Here is a 25642-nt window from a genome sequence, read left to right as displayed (position 1 = left end):
AACCATCCCCATCAAAGGCAGGGCTACTTGCGGAACCAGGCGTGGTCTACAAACTAAGCTGCAACCGATGTGCCGCATTCTATACAGGCATGACAACCAACAAGCTGTCTGTCCACATAAATGACCACCGACAAACTGTGGCCATCAACCTGCTGCCAAACATGATATCCTACATTTTGATGACTACTTCACAGCCTGTGCCATTTGGATCCTTCCCACCAACACCAGCTTTTCTGAATTGTGCAATACGTCCTACATTCCCATAACCCCCCTGGCCTCAACTATCCAGCCCCTTTCCTGTTCCCATTCTAGCACTACAAGACCACTTCCACTACTACACTGTCTTTTTATTTCTCTCCTTTTCCACTACTCCCCCCCCCCTCCTGACCACTCCCCTGCCCTCAGTCTAACCTGCAGCACTTTCCTGTCTGCCTCCCCCACCATACTATCCCTCTCCCTCCCAGCTCCAGCTTCCTCCTTACCCACACCTAGACACCACTCTCGTATGCCAGTCTATTGTTGACAGGCCCTTAACGGCTGAAAGCTACAACTGTGGGAGTCTCTTTGTTGTGCCTAACTGCGACTCTTGCATCTCTACTATATAGTGAGTAGCAACTTTCCTTCTCATAATGTTGTTACATTCCATCCTGGATTTTCCATTGTTTGATTTTTGTTTTTCACATTTAGTAGTTTGTTAATGTACTCTTCCCATCTTTTTCTTATCTCCTTAGATTACATTTTTAGAATGAGGCTGGAGTTTGAAGGGTGCTGGAAGAGAAGTTTTGACAGCAGGAAGGCCATGGGCATAAGAGATGCTGGTGTATTGGGAGGTGTCATCAACTGTGATGAGAGGGATCCAGAAGGTAAAGGGGTGGGGACAGCAGAGAGTCAGTGAAGGATATGGTTGGTATCTTCAGTGTGGGAGCCTGGATTACGGGCAGTTGGTGGGAGGTGTTGCTCAATGAGGGCTGAAATCCATTCAGTGGTCGGCACAATAACCAGCTACAATGAGGCATCCAGGCTTGTTGGGTTTGTGAATTTTGGGGAGCATCTAGAAGGTGGGTGTGCTGGGTACCACAGGGATGAGGAGGAAAATGGATTCAGAGCAGAGATTCTAGGGAGGGCCTAAACCTTTAAGCAGGGACTAGACGCTATGTTGGTCTTCCGGGATGGGATCACTTTGGTAGATTTTGTAGGTGGGTAAGTCAGACAACTGGCAGAGGCCTCCTGCAAGGTAGTCACTGCAACTCGTCACGCCAGTCATGAAGTGTTTGTCTATAGTGAGGATGATTAAGTTAGGATCTGTTTTGAGACTGTGTATAGCTGTCCTTTCCTCTGCTGAATGTTGGGTGTTAGATAGTTCCCTGGGGAAGGTTGGAGAGCCCAAGTTGCAGTTAAGGAATTTCTGGAAGAAGACCAGGGGGCAGTTAGGTGGGAGGAGTCTCTGACAAATCCAACATGGTTACATTTGGGTGTGGGGCTGAAGGTAAGGCCTTTGGATAGGACTCGAACTTCTGTGAGAATGAGGTCCTTGGTGGAATGGTTAACAACAATGTTTTGAGTTTACTTGGGTTCTGGACTTTGTTGACTGACTTTTGGGACTGTTCAGTCAGCCAGTGCTGCACAGGCTTGAATGTGTGTGCACGTTTTCTGTGTGTCCTTGTGTACTTTACTCTAGTTAAAAAAAGAATTACGCAAAGTTAGGAAGCTTTTCTTTTTTTATATGCCTATCGATGAATCAATTCTTCCACTTTTCGGTGAGTTGTCTCCTTTTATCCTAAAGTATTTACGTTTTACCATATCTTTCCTATTACATTTATACTGCCTAGTAGCTCTCTTCCTTCCTAAACCTCGTGTTGTCCTCTTTCTTGCTTTCTTGTAATGTACATCTACTCCGTCACTCCTGTATTCTCCATCTGTGTCTTTTCCTAAGTTTTCCTCTCACCTATGTTATGCAAACACTTGGCAGTTCTGACCAACATCATCGCGTGTAACTTTTGTGGCACCTTGTAGCACTGGAAGCAGCCATTGTGAATGCATTTTCTATATACTACCTGCCCACCAGATCATATTTATTAAAATTTCCAGCAACTGACCATTACATTTCACCTGCGAATCCAACCACCCTTCCTCAAACTTTGCTCCAAGCAATATTTTATTCTTTCTTTATTTCTTTCTTCTTTCCTGTGTGTGACAATAACTTAGGTGCAATCAAATATTCTGATGTCAGAAAACCGCCATCCTATTGCTTCCTGCACAATTTATTCCACCCTTTACACTCTCCAAACTCACACTTAGTTATCCAATTCCCATTACAGCCACCGAACGCTTTCACTCGTCCATTTCTCGTGTCATTTCCCCTAACAACATCCCTACCCCAACGGACCCCTAATCCATTAATCTTTACCAGCTCATAAAAATATGAGTGTTCCTCACTAAAACCCAGTCCCACATCCTGTTCCTTAAATTCTGTCTAAGCAATGGAATCCCTCCTTCCTTCAATTGCCTAATCATAAAAATCCCTATCTCTGGCTCCCACCCCTCCTTTCACAACTACCCTCATCAGTCCCTATGCATCCTGAACCTGATACTGCAGAAGCACCTCTCCATGACACAGACATCACAATTCACCTCTACTCCATTCTCAACATGCTGTTACTGTGCGATCCTTGCAATATACACCACACCTCTGAAATTGAAACCGTCTCACTCCATCACCTGAAGGAGCATTTCAGACACCACCTCAATAATTTATCCAACCTACTCCTGCCTTGGGGCACCACTATCCATAAACACTCACCCTACTCACAGTGAACCCATTCAGCAAACCTCATTGCACCTAGACCTGTAGTTGACCTTTTCAATTTATCACATCCTCCAAAACTCCCTCCATAAAACCAAGAACTCTACCAAACCCAAAATCAGTCCTGTCCAAAGAACTTGCCTTCAGCCCCGTACCACAGTTTAACCACATTGGAATTGTCAAAGACCTACTCTCCTCCTTCCAATCCCTACAGTGGAAACACTTCCTTGCCACCAATCCCTCCAATCAAAGCCAACCTTATCCCAACACCGAAGCTTCTCTCTCACTGTTCATACCATCATCCAATCGCGACCCTCCCATCTCCCATGTTAGCACTTTCATCACCTTCCAAGAATTCCTTATCTTCAATCTGGACTCCCCCTCCACCACCTGGTCCTTGCCTAAGAATGCTGATCTTTTAGCACAACAAAGGACAGCCATACAACCTGAAAACATATCCTGATCTAATCATCCATCCTACAGACCACTGCCACTGCCATGATGAGTCACATTGAATACCTGACAGAAGGCCTCTGCCAACTGTCAGACTCCTCTAGCATCAAGCTCTCTCATAGTGATCCCATCCCAGAAGTCAAGCGTAACCTCCTTCCCTCTGTAGCTACCTATTGTGCTCCCAATGAAAGAATTTCTGCTCTTTTTGTCCAACACTTCCAACCAATTATGCAAAAACTAGCCTCCCATATCACAAACATACGAATCACTACCTTCCCCCAACTCCTCGCCATCCCCACCCCTTTACTTCTAGGATCCCTACTCTTCACTGTTGATGCCCACTCTCAACACATCAGTAGCACTCATGTCCATGGACTTGCTGCTGTCAAAAGCTACCTCCGCCAATGTCCTTTAGACTTCAAACATACCACCTCAGTTCTCATACACTTTACCAACCTTTTCCTGACACACAACTACTGCTCCTTTGAGTGAAAGGTATATGAACAAATCTGTGTCACAGCTTTGGGCACTGGAATTGTATCCTCCTATGCCAATCTGTTTATGGGTCATCTAGAGGAATCCTTCTTAGTCTCTCAAAACTCTGATCCCTAATCTGCTTCAGGTTCATTGATGATATCTTCATGGTCTGGACTCAGGGTCAACACATCCTATCCTCATTCGTTCACAAAGTCAACATCATCATCTACCATTCACTTTACCTGGTCCTTCACAACATAATGTGCCACCTTCCTAGACGTTGATCACCACCTCTCTGATGGCCCCATCGACATCTCTGTTCACATTAAACCCACCAACAGCATTTTGACAGCTGCCATCCCTTTCACATCAAAATATCCCCCTAAAACAGCCCAGCCACCCTTCAACAACGTATCTGCAGTGACGAAAACTCCTGTGTTCGGCGTGCTGAAGGTCTCATGAAGCCCTTCACAGACAGGCACTATCCCCCAAACCAAGACCACAAATATAAACTGTGTTCAAAAAGAAACGAGCCAGAGGCATAATTACAGAAACCAGTACCTGTATGTTAGATGTACTGACTCTGGCTGTTGAGAAACTAGTCCCACAGTGACAAGTTGGTGAATGGCAGTCTCATAAAATTCCCAGGGCTGCTATGTTAACCAATTCTGCACGTGTAGCTAGACATCGTCATCCGAGGTGAATCATTTGCCCCTCAGAGCCTTTTTAAGGGGACCAGAAATAGTGTAATCACAGGGAGAGAGGTCCGGACTGTACGGATGGTGGCCAAGAACCTCCCATTTGAACTTCTGCAAGAGTTCTGCAACTCTTGTTGGCCGCGTGAGGCTTTGCATTCGCGTGTAGCAGAATGACACCACGGGTGAGACTGCCTGGTCATTTTGGTTTGATTGCTTGGCGAAGGGTGGTCAAGATTTGCGAGTAACACTGGCCATTCACTGTCATCTCGTGCTGCAGAAGCGGGCCATCTTGGTCAAAGAAGAATGTCAGCTCTAGACTGTGCATCATCGGCTAATGACACCCGTCCTTCCCTGAAGCGCTTGTACCATGCCTTGACCCTCCAAGGGACATGTAGTCTTCATCGTACACTTGTGACATTCGTCGATGAATGTCTATTCCTTCTGCTGTCAGAAAATGAACACCACCTCTTTGCTCTTCTTTTTACGCCTCTTTTTGTTGCTGTTTGTGATGCGACTGGTAGTGTTGGATGATTGAAGCCTGCTGCTGCTAGCTCTGTACAGTCACATGATGTGCACGCATACCCTGAAGTGACGGGCTGTGAGTTTCCACGCTCTGCCCGGAACCACACCTCGTTACATAGCCATGATATTACCCTCCTGTGATCAGTTTGTGCATTCCAGACTACACCTCATTTCTTTTTGAACGCTCCTTATAGATTACCCGTGCTATATCCTCACACATCCCAAATCCTCCCACCACCCCAATAATCAGCCAGTATTATTCTAGACTGGAACAACTGAATCCTTTGTCAGAGGTCTGGATATCACTCATGCTTCTGAAGTGAGGGACGAACTACCCAAGATCATTACCCCCCCCCTCCCCCCAAAATGGTGTGCCATCACCCACCCAACCCACCAACACCTAGTCCTTTCCTATACCACACCCACTCCCAACCTCTTGCCCTATAGATCATATCCCTGTGGCAGACTAAATTGAAATACCCGCACAATCCACCCACAGTTCATCCAGGTCGCATCATGTAGGGGCCTGCGCATATGTATGAATGGACATGAGCGAGCGCACATGCGTGCTTGTGTGTGTACGCGTGTTCTCAAGCTACTCTAGGTCCAGAAAGGATTACTCTGGAAGCTAGCAATTTTATTTATTTATTTACTGATTTATTTATTTACTGATTTATTTATTTACTGATTTATTTTTGTGTGTCCATCAGCACCTCAATGCTTCTGCTGTTCGGTGAGTGGTCTCCTTTAATATGAAAGTACTTCCAGTGTGTCATAATTGTTCTTTAAATGTTTATAAACATAGAACAACAAAAATCCAGTTAGGCACAGCAATGGATGACAGTGAATATGCTTCTTCCATGTTAACAGCAGACCAAACAATTGAAGTAATCACTCCCTCATCTGGGTTTCACTTCTCTGAAGGAAGACACAGCATATAAAAATAGGAAACAGCTTTAAGTTCCTTGTATATTCATGTTAAATTTTTGGTATTGCCATACTTTTTCTGAAGATGAAGTCATAGCTTGCAATTTGTTGCAATATTAACCAACTGTTAACCGAATAACTTTGACTGGTAGTGGTCTCTGAAAAATCTGTTTTGTAACTTTGCCATCCCTTATTACATGTGTGCCTCGATACTCCCTACCTTGTCTGAAAGGTGGAAACGGAAAAAGGATGGAAAACAAGAAAGAGAACCTTAAGCAACAAAATATGCCACACTTCTCATCCAAATTTTGTATTCCAATTGTTTCTGTTTCATAGTCATTCTGTAGATGCAATTTTGTCATTATAACTACTAATTCAGTATAATTACAACCGTGTGACTAACTGGGTAAATGCTATTAGATTATAAATCCCCAAGTTAAGTGTTCAAATCTCAGGCAGGCTTGAAGGACCCTTAGCTGAGTCGCACAGCGGAAGATGGTAATTGGTATGGGTGCATTTCAGTAATAACTCTTTTTATTAACCTTTAATGAAATTCACAATCACTACAGGTTTAGAGGACAAAGGTTCACACCTGAATACAACTTAGATGTCCTGGAATGATGATTGGTGGTTGCCACTAAGCTGAGGAAGCGGTCGCTCCCACAGTGGCTGACATGCTGATAACAGCTTTGATCCTGTGGAGGGCGTGAGACAGAACTGTCAGAGGGATAACAGCATTGTGGCCCACAGCATAGACTCAAAGGAGTGTAACTGTTGGTCCAGAGCCCAGGGTGGAACTGGCTGTCTAGGAGCTGAGCAGTAACTTAAGTACATGTCCACAGTGGAATACAGGTACTGTGCGATGTGGTCACATGAGCGTGCACATGTGAACAGATGGCCGAGACTACAGCGCTGTTTACCGTAACCTGCACACCACGCTTGTGCCCCCAGATGCTGTGGCGTCAGCAGAAGGCTTTGTGGTAAACAGCTCCGTGTCTCTTCTGTTGACAATCTTCCAAGGTACAGTAGTGGCTGTATCTAGCCAATGAAGGGTATCCACAAATGTGGTGGCCGAATTTGCAAGGTCCCAGCCCTGCATATACTACAGTCTTGGAAATTTCTCTCTCTGGCAATGTGAAGAACGCCAAGCTGCATCATTGTTTAGGGTCTGTAGGTCTCCTTCTAACTGGATAGGCAAATCAGTGTGAAGGTTGGGCCATGCCTAGTAAAGAACTGTGGTCTTTAAACAATTCTAACTTTTGTGCAATGCACAGTTTCAAGTGTGTAATCATCCTGTTTTTGTTAATATAAACCCTTAGCCTACACAACCAGAATGGCTCAGCATACTGTTGCTGTCACTAACAGATTCAATAAGGGACAAGAATCAGTGTAGTTTTCCACATATGCAAAGCCTTGGAAAGGGTGGAATGTTGCGGAAGAAAATTCTTGAGTACAAAATAAAACTTTCTACAGAAAATCAGTGAATAATTTATCAGATTGCACAGGTTTCATAATACGTTAATAGGTTCTGTGCACAATAGCACATACTATGCGATAACATGTGTTTGATATTATACAGTTACACAGAGCAATGAAAGTGCTTACCTCAAGCTTTTGATATGTTGATGAGCGAGCAACACTTCTGCATACTCCTTCCACTGTTAGTCCAATGAAATTGAGAACAGACCAAATCAGAACATAGTCATATGTGTTGTGCCACAAATATATGAAAATAAAGCATACAAATGATGCACCCAATTTCTTAATCAAGCTCGAATCGTTTCCACGGCAAGGAATGTATATGTACCTGCAGCAAAATAGAAGAAAACATGTTACATGTTTTTGCAGTAATACTAACAAAAAAGTTTTGTCTATATTTTCTCTCTTCTTCCATACAATTCATGACTGACACACGACACTACCACTGCTGTTTCTTTACTTTGTAACCAATATAAAAGATGAAAATGTTGCCTTTTCATTTTTATATCTTTTGTCTGCAGTCAAACTTACATAAGCAACACAAGATTATCTATTGTCTTTTATGATAATCCGGGAAGATGGCAGATAATCTATATTACTCGTAGAGAAGCATATATTTCTATCTGTTCAGAAATGCTTCTTATTTGAAACAACATAACTGTGCATCACTGGGAGTACAATGACATTACAGTAATTAGTTACAAGTAGCACATTGTCTCACAACTATATCTCTAAGTAGCATTTATAATGCTTTTTACTTTAAACCATATCCAGCTCTTTCATTTGACTGAAGTTTTATAAATATTAAGTATATTTGCGTTTATTAGAATGTAATCTACAGGTGCCACACTTTCAAATTATTTCCTTAATACCATTTAACTTTTATCTCATCTTTAATATGGTATTACTGACTACATTATTCTCTTTAAAACAATAAATTTTGCAGCATACAAATGAACTGATTTAAAATTATGGAATAAAGTTCTAAATGTCAATTAGCCATACTGACTGAGATTACCATCCCTTTTTTTCCAGTTCAGTTGCAAAAGTCAGTCAGGCGGAGCTATTGACAATTTTAAGTTATACAATTCTAAAAACTTGTCAAACTCTTAGCAGAACAGCTACCATATGTTGTAGTGGGAAATGGAGACAGTGAATGGTTTCAGATGAGCAATTTGTAATCCCTGTACATAAAAGGGCATGTCCTGACTGACTAACTGACTGACTGACTCCATCAACCAGCCCAAACTGCTAAGGGCAGAAACTTTAAATTTGGAGGTGTGGATCTTGTACTGTTGTATTAAGAATTTCAAACCCTAAGGGAGTTAAAAACGGAATGAAATGCCTTTTAAAAAATCTAACCCTATGGAGGGAGGGGGGGGGGGGGGGGGGGGGGGGAATGAAACAGTGGATGAAAGCTTTTCTTGAAAATATATCCTTATTAAAGAACTACTAAAGTATTTTTCAAGCTACACCTATGAATTTTCATATTTGACTTCTCAGTAACAAATAAAAAATGTATGCCTTTCAGTGTTTTTGAAAACTGAACCCCTAAGAGGGTGAAACAGGGGATGAGATTTTTTACGAAAATATTTTATTATGAAAGCATTTTTAAAGCTAAGTCCATGAAAATTTAAATTTGGATTCTCAGTTAGAAATAAAAAAGTATGTGATTCACTGTTTTTGGAAATCCAACCCCCATGGGGGTGAAATGAGGGATGAAAGTTTTTATGAAAATATTTCATTATAAAAGCATTTTTAAAGCCAAATCTTTGAAAATTGGTGTTTGCCTTTTTGGTCAGAGATGAAAAAATATGTTTCACTGTTCTTGGAAAATAAACCCGAGTGGGGTCATACTGATTCACTGACTCAACATCACACAACACAAATCACTAAGAATAGAAACTTGAAGTTTTGAGAGTGAATGGATCTTATACTGTAGCCATTATTTACGAAAGGGTTATCCGAATTTCACTCCTAAGGGAATGAAATAGAGGATGAAAGGCTTTTTTAAAGTATGTTGCTATTAAGGGAATTTTGAAGTTACAACAACGAAAACTGATATTTGGTTTCTCAGTCAGAAAAAAATGTGTGTTTCAGCATTTTTGGAAATTCAAAGACTAAGGGGTAAAATATTGGGTGAAAGTTTTTTTGAAAATAAATTATTACTGAAGAGCTACTAAATCAATTTAAGGAGACATCTATGACAACTGATATTTGAATTCTCAGTTACAAATAAAAAAAAATTAGATGTTTCAGTGTTCCTGGGAATTCAACCCCTAAGGGAGTGCAATAGAAAATTAAAATTTTTAAGAAAATTGCTACACTAAAAAAATTAAAGCTAAATTTATGAAAATTAGTATTCCACTTCTCAGTTAGATATAAGGGAATATTTGTTAAATGATGAAAGTTGCTATGGAAACATCTCCACAAGAATGCGAAAGGCATGATTAACAAGAACTTTAGACTCCAGCTTGCTTTTTAGTCAAAAGTACATGCGAAAAAGACCATGGTTATATGGCTTTAATCAGCATGAAAAGGTTGGAAGATGTTGCAATTAGTGAACAACATAAAACTTTAATTACATAAAAAGGAATTCTCTGCAGGCCATACAGAATACACGAGCGAAGCACAACTAGTGCTAAGTTACTTATAAATAAAAGAAGCCTCAGTAAAATTATAGAAGTCACATGTGTATGCGTGCGGAACAATTTGAAGTGGAATGATCATATAAAATTAATTGTTGGTAAGGCGGGTACCAGGTTGAGATTCATTGGGAGAGTCCTTAGAAAATGTAGTCCATCAACAAAGGAGGTGGCTTACAAAACACTCGTTCGACCTATACTTGAGTATTGCTCATCAGTGTGGGATCCGCACCAGATAGAGTTGACAGAGGAGATAGAGAAGATCCAAAGAAGAGCGGCGCGTTTCGTCACAGGGTTATTTGGTAACCGTGATAGCGTTACGGAGATGTTTAACAAACTCAAGTGGCAGACTCTGCAAGAGAGGCGCTCTGCATCGCGGTGTAGCTTGCTCGCCAGGTTTCGAGAGGGTGCGTTTCTGGATGAGGTATCGAATATATTGCTTCCCCCTACTTATACCTTCCGAGGAGAACACGAATGTAAAATTAGAGAGATTAGAGCGCGCACAGAGGCTTTCAGACAGTCGTTCTTCCCGCGAACCATACGCAACTGGAACAGGAAAGGGAGGTAATGACAGTGGCATGTAAAGTGCCCTCCGCCACACACCATTGGGTGGCTTGCGGAGTATAAATGTAGATGTAGATGTAGATGTAACTTATTCATACAAATAAATGTAAATAATTTATAGGAATTTAATTTCAGTTTCAACTGTACCCTCTCTGATTTCAACACTGAAGTTGTTCTCGCAACATTGTGTGTTCTCACAACATTTTTAAAAAATGTAAAAACATTTTTGAGAATTTCGTGACAACTAATTCATTTCTTGTATTTAGTCTACCTTTGTAGATTTCACATTTCATATATCCACACAAAAGCAATGACTTAGAATGTGAAGGTGCTCCATGGAAGAAGTGTCAGCTATGTTTTAGTAGGAAAAGGGACAGCAAATGGTCTGAGACCAAATATGGATGATGATGATGATGTTTGGTTTGTGGGGCGCTCAACTGCGTGGTTATCAGCGCCCGTACAATTACCCAATCTTTGCTCAGTCCAATTTCGCCACTTTCCTGGATGATGATGAAATGATGAGGACAACACAAACACCCAGTCATCTCGAGGCAGGTGAAAATCCCTGACCCCGCCGGGAATCGAACCCGGGACCCCGTGCTCGGGAAGCGAGAACGCTACCGCGAGACCACGGGCGGCGGACCCCACCAAATATGGAGTCCAGCAGAGGAGTGACTTGCTTCCACCAAGAGACACTAAAGTAATCTGCTTCACGCATCTACCGGGCTATAGCCGGCATAGAGAGAGACACACACACACACACACACACACACACACACACACACACACACACACACCACGAACAACTTCCTACTTTCAGTGATACTGCTGATGCAAGACTATTCTTACCCATGTGTACCAGGGCTGACATGAAGCCACACTCCTTCACTTCACCAGCGACAGTTGCAATTCATGACATGCTTACGGTTCACACAGTTGCAGCAACAGTTCCAGTATATCACACACCAACACAAGTCAGCAATCACCACAAATACAGTGATATGCTATAACCGAGTAATCATTAGCCACGGAAAGTGGGTGGTGGTAGGCGGGGGGGGGGGGGTGAGGAGAGAGCAGAGATGACAGTGATGAGGGAGGTAGGATAGGTGGTTGGCAAAAGGGTGGGAGGGGCAGAAAGGAGGATGAGGGGCAGGGAGGAGGGTGGGGCCGGAGGCCGGAGGGGCCGGAGGCCGGGGGGGGTCATCCGCTACAATGCCATCTAGAGTACATGGCAGGCCAAGATCAAGACGCAGTGTATTAAAATCCGGACAGGACGTTAAAATGTGGCGGACCGTCAGCAATTGCTCACAGGGGCAGAACGGCGCCGGTGCAGCCGTCAGCAGATGGCGATGGCAGAACCGGCAGTGTCCAATTCATAATCCCGCCGAGAAGGGCGTGAGGAGGACGTCCAAGCTGCGGGCAGAGATTTCAAGGCCCGAAGCTTGTTGTCCGTAAGTGCAGCCCAATCGGCATGCCACAGCGATAAAATGTGCCGACAAATGACCCTGCTACAATCTGGTGAAGGGACACAACAAGAAGCTGTCCGAGGCTGGAGGACCGCAGCCTTGGCCGCGGCATCTGCAGCTTCGTTCCCAGGGATACCGACATGGCCAGGAACCCACATAAAGCTAACCAGAGAATCGTCGTCCACCAGCTGCTGAAGAGAGCGTTGTATCCAGTGCACGAAAGGGTGAACCGGATACGGATCACTGAGGCTCCGGATGGCGCTCAGGGAATCGGAGCAGATGACATAAGCAGAATGTCAGTGGTGGCAGATGTAAATAACAGCCTGGTAGAGGGCAAAGAGCTCAGCTGTAAAGACCGAACAATGGCCATGGAACCGGTATTTGAAACTTTGTGCCCCGACAATAAAAGAACACCCGACCCCGTCATTGGTCTTAGAGCCATCTGTATAAATGAAGGTCATATTAATGAACTTCGAACGAAGTTCGACAAAAAGGGAATGGTATACCGAACCAGGAGTAACCTCCTTTGGGAGCGAGCTGAGGTCAAGGTGAACGTGAACCTAAGCCTGGAGCCAAGGTGGCGTGTGGCTCTTGCCCACTCTAAAGGTTGCAGGGAGTGAAAAATCAAGGTGTTGAAGGAAGCGACGAAAGCGAACTCCAGGGAGTAGCAGGGCAGAGACATACAACCCGTATTGATGGTCGAGAGAGTCGTCAAAAAAGGAACGATAAGACGGGTGGTCGGGCATTGACAGTAGCCAACAGGCATACCGACAAAGCAGTATATCACGCCGGTAGGTGAGTGGCAATTCACCGGCTTCAGCATGAAGACTCTCGACGGGACTAGTATAAAACGCTCCGATCGCAAGACGTAAACCCCGATGTTGTATGGAGTTGAGGCGGCGTGAGATGGATGGCCGTGCAGAGGAGTATACGAAGCTCTGATAATCCAGCTTGGAGCGGACGATTGACCGATATAGGCGAAGTAGGACGGTTCGATCCGCTCCCCACGACATACCACTGAGAACACGGAGGACATTTAAAGAACGGGTACAACGGGCGGCCAAATACGACATGTGGAGACCAGCTAAGTTTCCTGTCAAATGTAAGACCTAAAAATTTTGTTGTCTCCACGAATGGGAGAGCAACGGGACCGTGTCGTAAGGACGGTGGGAGAAACTCTTTGTAGCGCCAGAAGTTAATACAGACCGTCTTCTCGGCAGAAAAACTGAAGCCATTGGCGACACTCCAGGAGTAAAGACGGTCAAGAGAACGCTGAAGACAGTGCTCTCCAGGAAACATGTATGCTGCGCGCTGCAATACATTGTAAAATCGTCCACGAGAAGGGAGCCTGAGACATCAGCTGGGAGGCAATCCATTATTGGATTGATCACTATGGCGAAGAGAGCGATGCTCAAAACTGAGCCCTGTGGCACCCCATTCTCCTGGCGAAAGGTGTCTGACAGGACAGAACCCACACGTACCCTGAACTGTCGATCCATTAAAAAGGAACGAATAAACAGAGGGAGGCCACCGCGAAGGCCCCTTGTATGCATGGTGCAGAGAATGCCCGCCCTCCAACAGGTGTCGTAAGCCTTCTCCAAATCAAAGAACACAGCCGCGGTCAGGCGTTTCCACAAGAAGTTATTCATAATGAAGGTCGACAAGGTAACCAGATGGTCAACAGCAGAGCAGCGCCTACGAAATCCACATTGTATATTGGTAAGTAGGCATCGAGATTTGAGCAGCCAAACCAAACGAGAGTTAACCATTCGCTCCATCACCTTACAGACACAGCTGGTAAGCGAGATGGGTCAATAACTGGAAGGCAAGTGCTTGTCCTTCCCCGGCTTATGAATCGGTACGACAATAGACTTGCACCAGCATGCGGGAACATGTCCCTCAATCCAGATGCGATTATAAGTAAGAAGAAGGAAACCTTTACCCGCAGGAGAAAGGTTCTTCAGCATCTGAATATGTATAGAATCAGGCCCTGGAGCGGAGGACCGTGACCGGGCAAGTGCATTTTCTAGTTCCCGCATGGTGAATGGGGCATTATAACTTTCACGATTCGAGGAGCGGAAGTTAGGTGGCCTAGCCTCCTCTGCCTGTTTTCGGGGGAGGGAGGCAGGGTGGTAATGAGCGGTGCTCGAAACCTCTGCAAAAAAGCGGCCGAAGGCATTGGAGACATCCTCAGGGGCCACAAGGGCGTCATTCGCGACCGTCAAGCCAGAAACTGGTGAGTGGACCTTAGTGCCAGATAGTCGGCACAGGCTACCCCAGACAACAGAAGAAGGAGTAAAACTGTTGAAGGTGCTTGTGAAAGCAGCCCAGCTGGCCTTCTTGCTTTCTTTAATAATACAACAACACTGCGCACATAATCTTTTATAATTGATACAATTCGCCACTGTAGGGTGGCGATTAAAGGTGTTTAAAGCAAGTGAAGTGTCTCTACATGCTGCAGTCCACCAGAGGACCGGTACGCGACGTGGAGAAGAAGTAGTGTGAGGGATGGAATATTCAGCAGCAGTGAGAATGACATCCGTGAGGTGTGTGACCTGACTATCGCAACTTGTGAATGTTTGATCCTGAAAGGTCGCCCTGGAAGAGAAGAGGGGAGTCTGCTTTGGAGATGTTCCAACTAGTTGAGCACGGAGAGGGGGTATGATGCAGGAGATGGATAACACACGGGAAGTGGTCGCTCGAATATGTATCAGAAAGTGCATACCACTCAAACCGGCGTGCAAGTTGGGGAGTACATATAGAGAGGTCTATATGGGAATAGGTGTGAGATGTGTCCGAAAGAAAAGTAGGGGCACCAGTGTTGAGGCAGACAAGATTGAGCTGGTTGAAAAGGTCTGCTAACAGGGAGCCCCTCGGGCAGGATGCTGGAGAGCCCCAAAGGGGATGGTGGGCATTGAAGTCTCCAGTTAACAAAAATGGTGCAAGGACCTGAGCAATAATTTGCATCATGTCTGCCCTGGTAACGGCAGACGACGATGGAGTGTAAACGGTACAAATGGAAAATGTAAAAGTGGGGAGAGTAATTCGGACGGCAACTGCCTGCAGGCCAGTGTGCAATGTGATGGGATCGTAGTAAATATCATCCCAGACCAACAACATAACCCCTCCATGAGCCGGAATACCTGCCACAGGGGGTAGGTCAAAACGCACAGAGGTGTAGTGTGCCAAGGCAATTTGATCGCATAGGCATAGCTTCGTTTCCTGGAGGGCTACGATGAGCGGACGGTGCAAGCGGAGCAGCAACTTCAAGTCCTCTCGGTTGGAGTGAATGCTGCGAATATTCCAGTGAATAAGTGCCATCGTGAGAAGAAAAAGAAAAAGAAGATGCAAGAAGGGGTCACCTCGAAGGCCGCTGAGGGCCTGGCTTCGAGCGAGCACTGCCGCCGCTATCAGTAGGCGGACAGTCATCGTCCATGGGGTCTATAGGGTCATCGGCCATCTCGGGAGGATGGCCGGGAGGGGGAGCTTCCTCCGCCGGTGAACGGCCAGATGTTCGGCTACCAGCAGTGCGGCCAGGCGAAAACGGATGACGGCCTGGGGCGGCAACTGCTGGGTGGCGCAGGAGAAGAAATGCGCCGTGGCGGAGAAGGAGAACTGTGCTTCCTATGAGCCTTCTTGGAAGGTCATTTAGTGGAGTATTGGTAGATGGCTGGGAGTTCGAGGTACGTAGGAAGTCTGCACGGGACGGTTCCGTCTTGAAGGCCCGTGCATCTGACTTCTGGGTCTTCGTCTTGGCAGAAGCTGATGAAGGTGCTTGTGTCTGAGGGGTGACAGGAGGAAGAGGAGACGTCGACCGGGCGATCTTAGCACTGGCTGAACGGACGACCGTAGTGCTAAAGGTCAGATCGCATGTCTGTGTCGCCACCTCCCTGGTAGTCCAAGGTGAGACGAGGACAGTACTGTATTTCCCCGCTGGGAGCAGCGTGGGCTTCCTACTAGCAAATAGCTTGCGAGCAGCCGAGGTGGACACTTCTCTTTGACCCGAATTTCCTGTATACAGCTTTCTTCCTTGTAGATGGGGCAGTCGCGGGAGGACGCTGCATGGTCACCCTGACAGTTCACACAACGAGGAGACGGAGGTGGACAGTCACCCTCATGGGCATCCCTGCCACAAGTGACACATTTAGCCACACTGGAACAAGACTGGCGAGTGTGATTAAAACGCTGACACCAGTAGCAGCGCGTAGGTGTCGGGACATAGGGGCGAATGGAAATAAGCTCGTAGCCCGCTTTGATGCGCGACGGCAGCTGAACACTATCAAAGGTCAAGAAAAGTGTCTGGGTCCGTACAAGGTCATTGTTGACCTTTTTCATGACCCTATGGACAGCCGACACGCCCTGCTCAGCGAGGAAAGACTGAATCTCCTCATCAGTCAATCCGTCGAGTGATCTAGTATATACCACACCACGAGACGAATTCAAAGTGCGGTGTGCCTCCACCCGGACAGGGAACGTGTACAGGAGTGTGGCCCGAAGCAGTTTTTGTGCCTGAAAGGCACTCTCAGTTTCTAGTAACAAGGTACCGTTACGCAACCTGGTACAAGACTTAACAGATCTGGCTATGGCATCTACGCCCTTCTGGATAACGAAAGGGTTGACAGAGGAAAAATCCTTTCCGTCCTCAGATCGAGAAACTATGAGGAACTGTGGGGCAGACGGTAGTACTTTTGTCACTGGTGGCTGGTCAAGTTTCCGTTTGTGGGCAGAAGTCAAGAGAGAAGAAGAAGAGAAATCCATTGCGGAGGAATCCTCCATGATTGCCAGCGTCTCTGATGGCGCGCTCCTTCCTTGTGGGGACGCTCTCAGAGGGCACTCCCGCCTTAGGTGAATGTTTACACTTCAGGTAACACCTCCCGAGAAACAAACGGAGAAACCAATCGGCATGGTCAGAAGCTATCAGCTCAGGCAATCACCCCTCCCTGGGCCTGGCCTTTACCAGGGGGTACGTGCGTGCCTTACTTGTCTACCCAGGGCGGGGAATTACGCGTTACCCCGTCACCGGCTACGCGTGCGAACGCGTGGGTCGGCCTTCAGGCGCGCACAGGGAGGAAGGAAGAAGAGGAAAAAGAAGAGAGAGAGGGAGAGAGAGGACAGACTGTCTCAAACGCCGAGGCGGAGACCAGAGAAGGCAAGGAGAAGAAGGCAAGGAGAAGGAGGAAAGGAGAAGGAGGCAAGGAGAAGGAGGCAAGGGAGAGAGTAAGTAAGACAGTGAGATGGAGAAGAACAAAGAAAGGTACTAACCGAAGGAAGGAAGAAACGAGAAGAAGTGAAAAACCAAAATGACCGCAAATATAGGTCGTGGAACCGTCCGTCTCCGGACGCAGGCGCTAACTACCCCCTTGAGGGGGAGGGACTCCTTTTAGCCGCCTCTTACGACAAGCAGGAATACCTCTGTCCTATTCTAACCCCCCCGAAGAGAGAGAGAGAGAGAGAGAGAGAGAGAGAGAGAGAGAGAGAGAGAGAGAGAGAGGAGGGGGGCACAGGGGGGGGGGAGAGAGAGAGAGAGAGAGAGAGAGAGAGAGAGAGAGAGAGAGGAGGGGGCACAGGGGGGGGGGGAGAGAGAGAGAGAGAGAGAGAGAGAGAGAGAGAGAGAGAGAGAGAGGAGGAGGGGCACAGAGAGAAAGGAGGGGGGCCCACAGAGAGAGAGGAGGGGGGGCAAAGAGAAAAAAAGAGAGAGAGAGAGGGGGGGGCAACGCTGCCCCAGAAGGCACACATAAATAAATTCCTTCAAAGATGTATTACAAACAGGTAGTAAGTAGTCTTACGGCCGTGCCATGAAATGTCACTTAGCCTTATATTGAAGAGGGGTGGGGGCAGACTTCCTCAAGAGTACAGCTCTCGTATCAAAGTCTCTGGTGTTTCAGCCTAATGGTTTCTTAGCAATGTGTACACCATTTTATCGAATATCTTTCACTACATATCTTTACTATACATCGATGCATCAGGAATCAAGGTTTAGTATTATGAATTTGATAGTGTTTTAGACAGTTTTTTTTCTGCCATTGGCTATTCTATCCACTGCAGGAATACGTTTTCAAATGTCTCGCCAGAATGCATAAGAGTACGGTAACAAAAGTATCACCATCTAGCACAAGTTTCACAGCTCGTTAGAGGAAAAAGAGTGCAAATTATACCCTGTGTGCAAACTATGTCCCGTTACTTTGGTTTCTTTGCCTGCTGACGGGTTGGTTGATTGGTTTAAAAGAGGGGGGGGGGGGGGGGGGGGGGGGGGGGGGAAGGGACTAAACTACAAGGTCATCGGTCCCTTGTTCTGAAGGAAACAATGCCACAAGGGTGAGAGTAAGACAATGAGACTTACAACACAAAACAGAATGAAAGGAAAAACCACGACGAAGACTGAAGGGCAACAAACACTTAAATGGACAAAAGGGGACAAAAAAATGCATGAAGACACAAGAAACAGGTAGAAGAGGTTAAAAAAAGAAATCGGGTTACCATGGCTGGCTGACCATGAGGAGAAGCGAGATGGACGACCATCATTTGTGAGCCACAGTGACACCGAAGTGGGTCCTTGCGACGGAGGAGGTAATCGTGCGTCAGCCACGAATGGCCAATGCGGAGCCGACAGACAACAGAGAACAGAGTCCCCAAGAGAGGCACGCATGGAGGTCTTCCTCCACACATTCGTAGTTTCCTTAATGGCACGCAGTTTGTAGTGCATACTGAAGTTATGCCATTCGTTCTCCCAAAGCCCCAAAACCTTGTGGCATAATACTGAACGCAGGTCAGTTTCAGAGAAGCCGATCTCCATAAGTGGTTTCCGCATAGCCTGTTTGGCCAGCCTGTCAGCAAGTAAGTTGCCTGGTATTCCGACATGACCTGGGTTCCAGACAAACGCCACTGAATGACTGGACCATTTCAGGGCACAGAATGACTCCTGGATGGTCGCTACCAAAGGATGACGAGGGTAGCACTTGTCGATAGCTTGAAGACTGCTCAAGCTGAGAATCGAGAGCAAGTGAGATCGGAGAGCCCAGGGTTAATTGAGTCATTAGGGCCATGTGAAAGGTCCAGGCAAAGCCGCGAGCTAGGTGTACACCATAGGGGTATTCGTGACCGAACCTCAAGTATACGTGGTAAAGGCGAAGACTCCAGTTCAGAGAAAAGGGATCACACACGAACTACAATTGTAAGCCCTGACCTGGGCCGCTGATGAGGGAGATGAACTGTTGTGGGTGGGAAAAGGAGATGGTAATTCGGATGCGCAGGAGAACTACAAACATGTGCAATGTAACTGGAGAGCAGTTGTGCACACCGAATCTGCAACAGAGGGACTCTTGGCCTCCACCAGGATGCTGTTCACCAGACTCCTCTTAAACTCTCCTGTAGCTAGGCGAACACCACAAGTGTACTGGGTCGAGTAAATACAATGCTGAGGGTGCTGCCGAACCATAAACCGCACTCACAGTCAAGGCGGAATTGAGCAAGGGCTCTGTAGAGCTGCAGCAGTGTAGAGAGATCTGCACCCCAGTTGGTGTTGCTCAGGCAGCAGAGGGTATTGAGGTGCTGCAAGCACTTCTGCTTAAGCTAACGGAGGTGATGAAGCCAAGTCAATCGGGTGTCAAAAACCAGTGCTAAGAATCAATATGTCTTCACTACAGTGAGTGGATCATCATTAAGGTAAAGTTCTGGTTCCGGATGAACAGTAAGATGCCGACTGAAGTGCATAACACACGACTTTGCGGTCAAAAAGTGGAAACCATGGGCTAGAACCCATGACTGCCTTGTGGATGGCTCCCTGTAGGCGCCACTCAGCAACACCATGGAAAGTACGAAGTGACACGAAATTGTGGATAAAAATCAGGCTTGGGCCTTGAAGACCCCACTCGTATAATGTGGCAAGGATACGATGTCGCCAGGTCATGTCATACACTTTTCGTAAATCGAAAAAGACGGCAACCAGGTGTTGGCATCTGGAAAAGGCTGTTCGGATGGCAGACTCGAGGGACACAAGATTGTCAGTGGTAGAGCGACCCTGGTGGAAGCTACCCTGACATGGAGACAGTAGGCCACGTGAATCCAGGACCCTACCTAACTGTCGACACACCATACATTCCAGAAGCTTACAAAGAATGTTGATAAGGCTGATGGGCCAATAGCTATCCAAATCAAGCAGGTTTTTACCGGGTTTAAGCACTGGAATGATGGTGCTCTCCCGCCATTGCGATGGAAAGATGCCATCGCACCAGAACCGGTTGAATATGATGAGGAGTTTTCGCTTGTAGTCCGACGAGAGATGTCTAACCATCCGACCATGGATCCAATCTGGCCCAGGAGCTGTGTCGGGGCAATGTGGTAGGGCACTGAGGAGCTCTCACTCTGTAAATGAGGTGCTATAGGGTTCACTGTGGCATGCTGCAAACTTCCCCTTCCATCCGCCATTTGAGGGTGCGAAAGGCTGAGGAGTAGTTCTCTGATGCAGAGGCTCGAGCATAGTGTTCAGCAAAGTGCTCGGCAATCACTTTTGTGTCAGTAGGTAACACACCATTGACGTTAATGCCAGGAACACCTGTTGGGGTCTGGTACCCAAAAAGACATCTGATCTTCGTCCAGACTTGGGAAAGTGATGTATGGCACCCAATGGTCGAGACATACCTCTCAACACACTCCTGCTTCTGTCTTTTGATAAGCTGGCGAACACGGGCACGGAGCTACTTAAAGGCTATGAGGTGCTCCAGGGAAGGGTGCCACTTATGCCGTTGTAGAGCTCACTGACACTTAGTAATTGCCTCAGCGACTTAAGGCGACCACCAAGGGACCGCCTTTTGCAGGGGGCACCCTACAGAGCGAGGGATCGCATTTTCCGCCATAGTAACTATTGTTGTAGTCAGTTGCTCAACCATCACACCATTGTTACCGTGTGGGAGGGAGCCAACAATGACGGCAGAGGTACAAGTTTCCCAGTCTGCCTTGTTTAAAGAGCATCTGGACAAGTGTCCATGGGCCCGATGCCAGGGCAGTGAAAGGAAGATGGGGAAGTGGTCACTACCACACAGGTTGTCATGTAGCTGGGAGAAGTCCTGGGCTGCAAATGGATAAACCAATAGCCAAGTAACTACCTCAATCCACACCGAAATGTGTGGCAGCCCCAGTATTTAAGAGGCAGAGGTCGACCTGAGACAGTAAAGTTTTGACATCTCTGTCTCGGCCAGTAAGCATGGTGCCACCCCACAAGGGGTTATGGGCATTAAAATCTCACAAAAGTAGGAAAGGTTTAAGGAGTTGATCAATCAGTGCAGCTAATACATTCAGGGGTACTGCACCATCTGGAGGAAGATATACATTGCAGACAGTTACTTCCTGCGTCGCTCTTATTCTGACAGCCACAGCTTCAAGAGGGTTTGCAGGGGCACAGTTTCACTATGGACTGAGTTTAGGACATAAACGCAAACTCCACCTGACACTCTATTCTAGTTGCTACCATTCCTGTAATATCCCTTATAGCAAGGGTCTGTATGTCCGGGAACCAGGTTTCCTGGAAGGCAATGCAGAAAGCAGGTTTAAAGCTTAACAACTGTCATAGCTCAGCCAGGCGGTGGAAAAACTGCTGCAATTCCACTGGAGGATGACATAATCATGAGACTGGGAAGACATGGAACATTCAATGAGGCAGTTTATGCCTCGAGGTCACCTGCTGCCACAGACTTGCCCGAGCCATCTATATCCATTGTGTCTGAGGGGCTGGCGAGATCTAGGTCCTCAGCGGATGCCAGAATCTTCACCTTATCCCCAGATGCAGAGCTTGTAGGTAGCTGTGATGTGGGTGCCACCGCAATTTCCTTGGTCTTAGGGGACTTCTTTTTGGCCTTTTCTCGCTGCTCCTTGGGCTTCCCTGGCTGGGAGGGCTTCACTGATTCAATCTCCGGGACTGAGGATGATCGTGAAGCCCTAAGCCCAGCTGCTTTTTGGCACTTCAGCCACTGGCAGGCATCATCTTTCCCATCAGCAGAAATCTGGGAAGGGAGTAACCCAAGGGACCCCCTTCCTGGCGAGAGGAGCCGAAGACAACTTACGCTTCTCCAGCTGTGCTCCCAAAGTAGGTGGTGCAGGAGCAACAGGGGGAGAAGTGCCCCCACCAACAATGGGGCAGGTGTAGCCTTCTGGCTCTGAGAGCTGACTGGAATTTGCATAACTGATGAGGCTACAACCATTCCCGTAGCAGCAGTGTATGAAAAGGTCATAGCCAGAGGATGTAGGCGCTCATATTTCCTCTTAGCCTCAGTGTAGGTCAGTTGGTCCAGGTTCTTGTATTTCACTGATTTCCTCTCTCTCTGTAAAATCCTGCAGTCTGGCGACCAAGGTGAATGATGCTCACCGCAGCTAACTCAGATAGGAGTTGGGGCACATGGATTATTGGGATGTGATGGATGTCCACAATCATGACATGTGATGCTGGAACTACAATGGGAAGACATGGTTGAACTTCCAGCACTTAAAGCACTGCATCAGGGAAGGGATATATGACTTGACATCACAGCAGTAGACCATCACCTTGACCTTCCCAGGCAAGGTGTCACCCTCGAAGGCCAAGATGAAGGCACCAGTGGCAACTGATTATCCCTCGGACCCCGATGGACGTGCCACTCTAAGTTGGCACGCAACTCGTCATCAGACTGCAAAAGAAGGTCCCTAAAGAAGACAATACACTGGACCATATTTAAGCTCTTATGTGGTGTGATGGTAACAGAAACATCACCTAACTTATTACAAGCAAGTAAAATCCATGACTGGGCAGAGGTTGGTGTTTTTGTCAAGACTGACCCAGATCACATTTTGGACAAACCCTCCACCTCCCCAAACATGTGATCTAAATGCTCTACAAAAAACTGTGGCTTCATTGAAACAAAGCAGTCGCTGTCAGTTCTTGTACATATGTGGTACAGGGGTGAATGAGGTTCACTGCCATCCTTAGCCTGGCGTTCCTCCCATGGTGTGGCCAGGGCAGGGAAGATTTAGGGTCATGATTTCTTGCATTGTATTGCGACTTGGAACGCTTAGAGACTGCTGGTGTTTGATCACTAGCAAGTGATGATGTGGTACGCTTCATCACGCGTCATCTGCCCTGATGCCACCCACTCTGACCAGGGGCTCTCCCCATGGGTGCCACCTAGCTGCAGCAAAGGCTACCTGGCAGGATGGCCATTGCTGGAGTCTCAATGCCCCAGGATGACAGACATCTACTCCTTGACATACGTGGGGAGTTAATGGCGCAGGCATCAGCAGAGTGAACCCTGTGTTGTCAGGGGGCTACAACCAACAGGGTACATGGCGGCCTCACGACAATGGACTGGCTACAGTGCTGGATATGAGGTGCAAAGAAGTCCATGGTCATCATCGGCACAAAAAGCGACACTGCATAGTGGAAAATGCACCCAGGTAGGTGTCCTCACCCAAGGGATGGAGAATGAGCTGGACTGCAGTGCGATGACAAGAAAGTGGGCTAAAGATCTCAAGGCACAATGGACACGATACACCATGTAAGGCGCCCTTCCTCAACTGGCTCACTCTTCGGGAAAATTTTGAAAAATGGAGGTCAAACCCTAAAGGGGACCATCACATAAAGGCCAAAACATGTGAGACTCCTTTTAGTCGTCTCTTACGACAGGGAGGAATACTTCGGGCCTATTTTAATCCCTGGACCCGCAGGAGGGACTGACTGGGGGTAACGTGTTATTAGCAAGTTGTTTTTTTTGTTTTTTGTTTTTTTTGTGTGAGTGTACTGTGCATGAGTTTAGTGAGTTTTACTTTCTTGTGAATAACAGCAGCATATGAGTTTGAAAGCTACACAATATATATTCAGTATGCAATGTATCAGGTAAAATTACAGAACACTCGGTAAGGATGAAAGTGAAGAAACGTTGTGCACCCAGACACAATGTAAACATGAATCAAGAACAAAAACATCATAAATCCATGCAAGGGTACTTACAAAATTTTAACAGAGCAATGTATAATAGGGGGGAGTGCTTATGTGTGCTACATCAGTTAAAATGCATATTTTTGTAATAAACAAATTTAAATATGACATATGCAGTGTGTAAATTACCATGGCGGTTGCTCGTGTCAACCTATCACATTGCAAGATCCTAGGCATCTTGGAAACATCACTAGTTCGTCACACGATCTCAAACACTGTTGTTTGACCACAAAATATTACAAGTGTGAAGTTTAGAAATCAAAATACCAAAGAAAAGCTAATGAACACCACTTTAAGGGTCTCTCCAAAATACATCTTTCAGTATGATTTGTTGTGGTAACCTGTTGGAAAATGTGATGTTAGGGGATAAAAAAGCTACGTATGTATTATATCTTGGAGTTAGCTTTTGACGTTATTTCGTAGTTGATTATGAAACAGAAAGGAGGTGCAGTATGTAAATGTTTGGCTAGAGTGTAATTATGTGTCTTCACCCCTCCCCCCCCCTCCTGAAATCTTGGCTATGGTGACAGACTGATCTGTAGCGTAGCCCAAGTCTAGGTTAGTTCCTATCGATAAATGTCATAGCCTTCCCTAGCAGGAAAACCACAGGCCATGCCTGAGAAAGGGCAAAGCAAGCAAGCTGAAGCAGTGGTCAATAGTTTGTGGACATGTCGGTCAGGATGACTGCGTGAATACACAATATTTTGCTGAGATAACTGCCACTTGCATCATTCAGAGAAACTAGAGGTGGTAGAGATGATCCAAATGGCCCACATGGTGAAGCAGCTGTTGAAGTCCTTTGTGTTATGGTGAGCAGCAGCATATTCAGCAAATGAATGGTAGAGTTTGTTATTTGCCACAGTTTGGCAGTAGCCATTCACATGAGATGACAGTTGGTTACCTGATATGCCCTCATAGAATGCTGTACAATAATTTAAGCGTAGCTGGCATATAAAATGCCTGCTTTCACATGTGGCTCTGGCTTTTGCAGGACAGAAAATGCCTGCAACTGGACCACAGTAAAAGGTGGCTAGTGGGTGTATGGGACAGGTCTTGCATCTGGGTCATCCATAAGGGAGTGACCCATAGTGTGCAAGAACGGAACAGGGATGACAAGGGTATTCCATAGGTTGGCTGGGTGGCATAACACTTCTTTGCACAATGTGGGTAGCATTTTGGTTAGGATGTATCTTATCCCAGGATATGACGATGGATAGTCAAAGCCCTTGTGAAGGAAGTTATACTCGGTGATGGGAGTGCTGGTGGATGAGCCGCACAATATTGCATGACAATAATACCTCTGTTAAGGCTGTCAGTATATTTTAACAATTTTTGGTACCCACTGGAGGTGCGATGTTCATGAGTAGTGATGCTGTAAAATGGAGACTTTTTGACATGGAACAGTTAACAACTATCAAAGTGGACATGCTGTTTTCAATTGGTGTGCTTGATACAGACAGACTTGTTTGTGACGCCCTCTGAGGGGTGGAGATTTACGTCTAGGAAGCTGGATCATCAAGCTGAAAAGGACCGTGACAGCTGTGAACCTGTTAACAAGCCACTGGCCAGCACTCTGATAAAACACTGTCACCCTGCCTTGGAAAAGCTCAACCATAACATTCACCAGGGCTTCTACAACTTTCAGTTGT

The 25642-nt window shown here is 46.4% G+C and overlaps 1 protein-coding gene across 1 annotated transcript in view; it reads right to left on the bottom strand.

Annotated features, from left to right (window-relative positions):
* LOC126187300 (protein-cysteine N-palmitoyltransferase Rasp) overlaps window positions 1–25642 on the bottom strand; it is a 186304-nt gene that overhangs the window by 53381 nt on the left and 107281 nt on the right. The window contains exon 7 of the mRNA XM_049928292.1: window positions 7486–7687. Coding sequence (XP_049784249.1) covers window positions 7486–7687 — 202 coding nt within the window. The remainder of the gene's footprint in view (window positions 1–7485; window positions 7688–25642) is intronic.

This window comes from Schistocerca cancellata, chromosome 5, assembly GCF_023864275.1.
Source record: "Schistocerca cancellata isolate TAMUIC-IGC-003103 chromosome 5, iqSchCanc2.1, whole genome shotgun sequence".
NCBI classification, from domain to species: Eukaryota; Metazoa; Arthropoda; class Insecta; order Orthoptera; family Acrididae; genus Schistocerca; species Schistocerca cancellata.
Note: the sequence above shows the minus strand (reverse complement) of the source record. Positions and strands in the feature narration are given on the sequence as shown.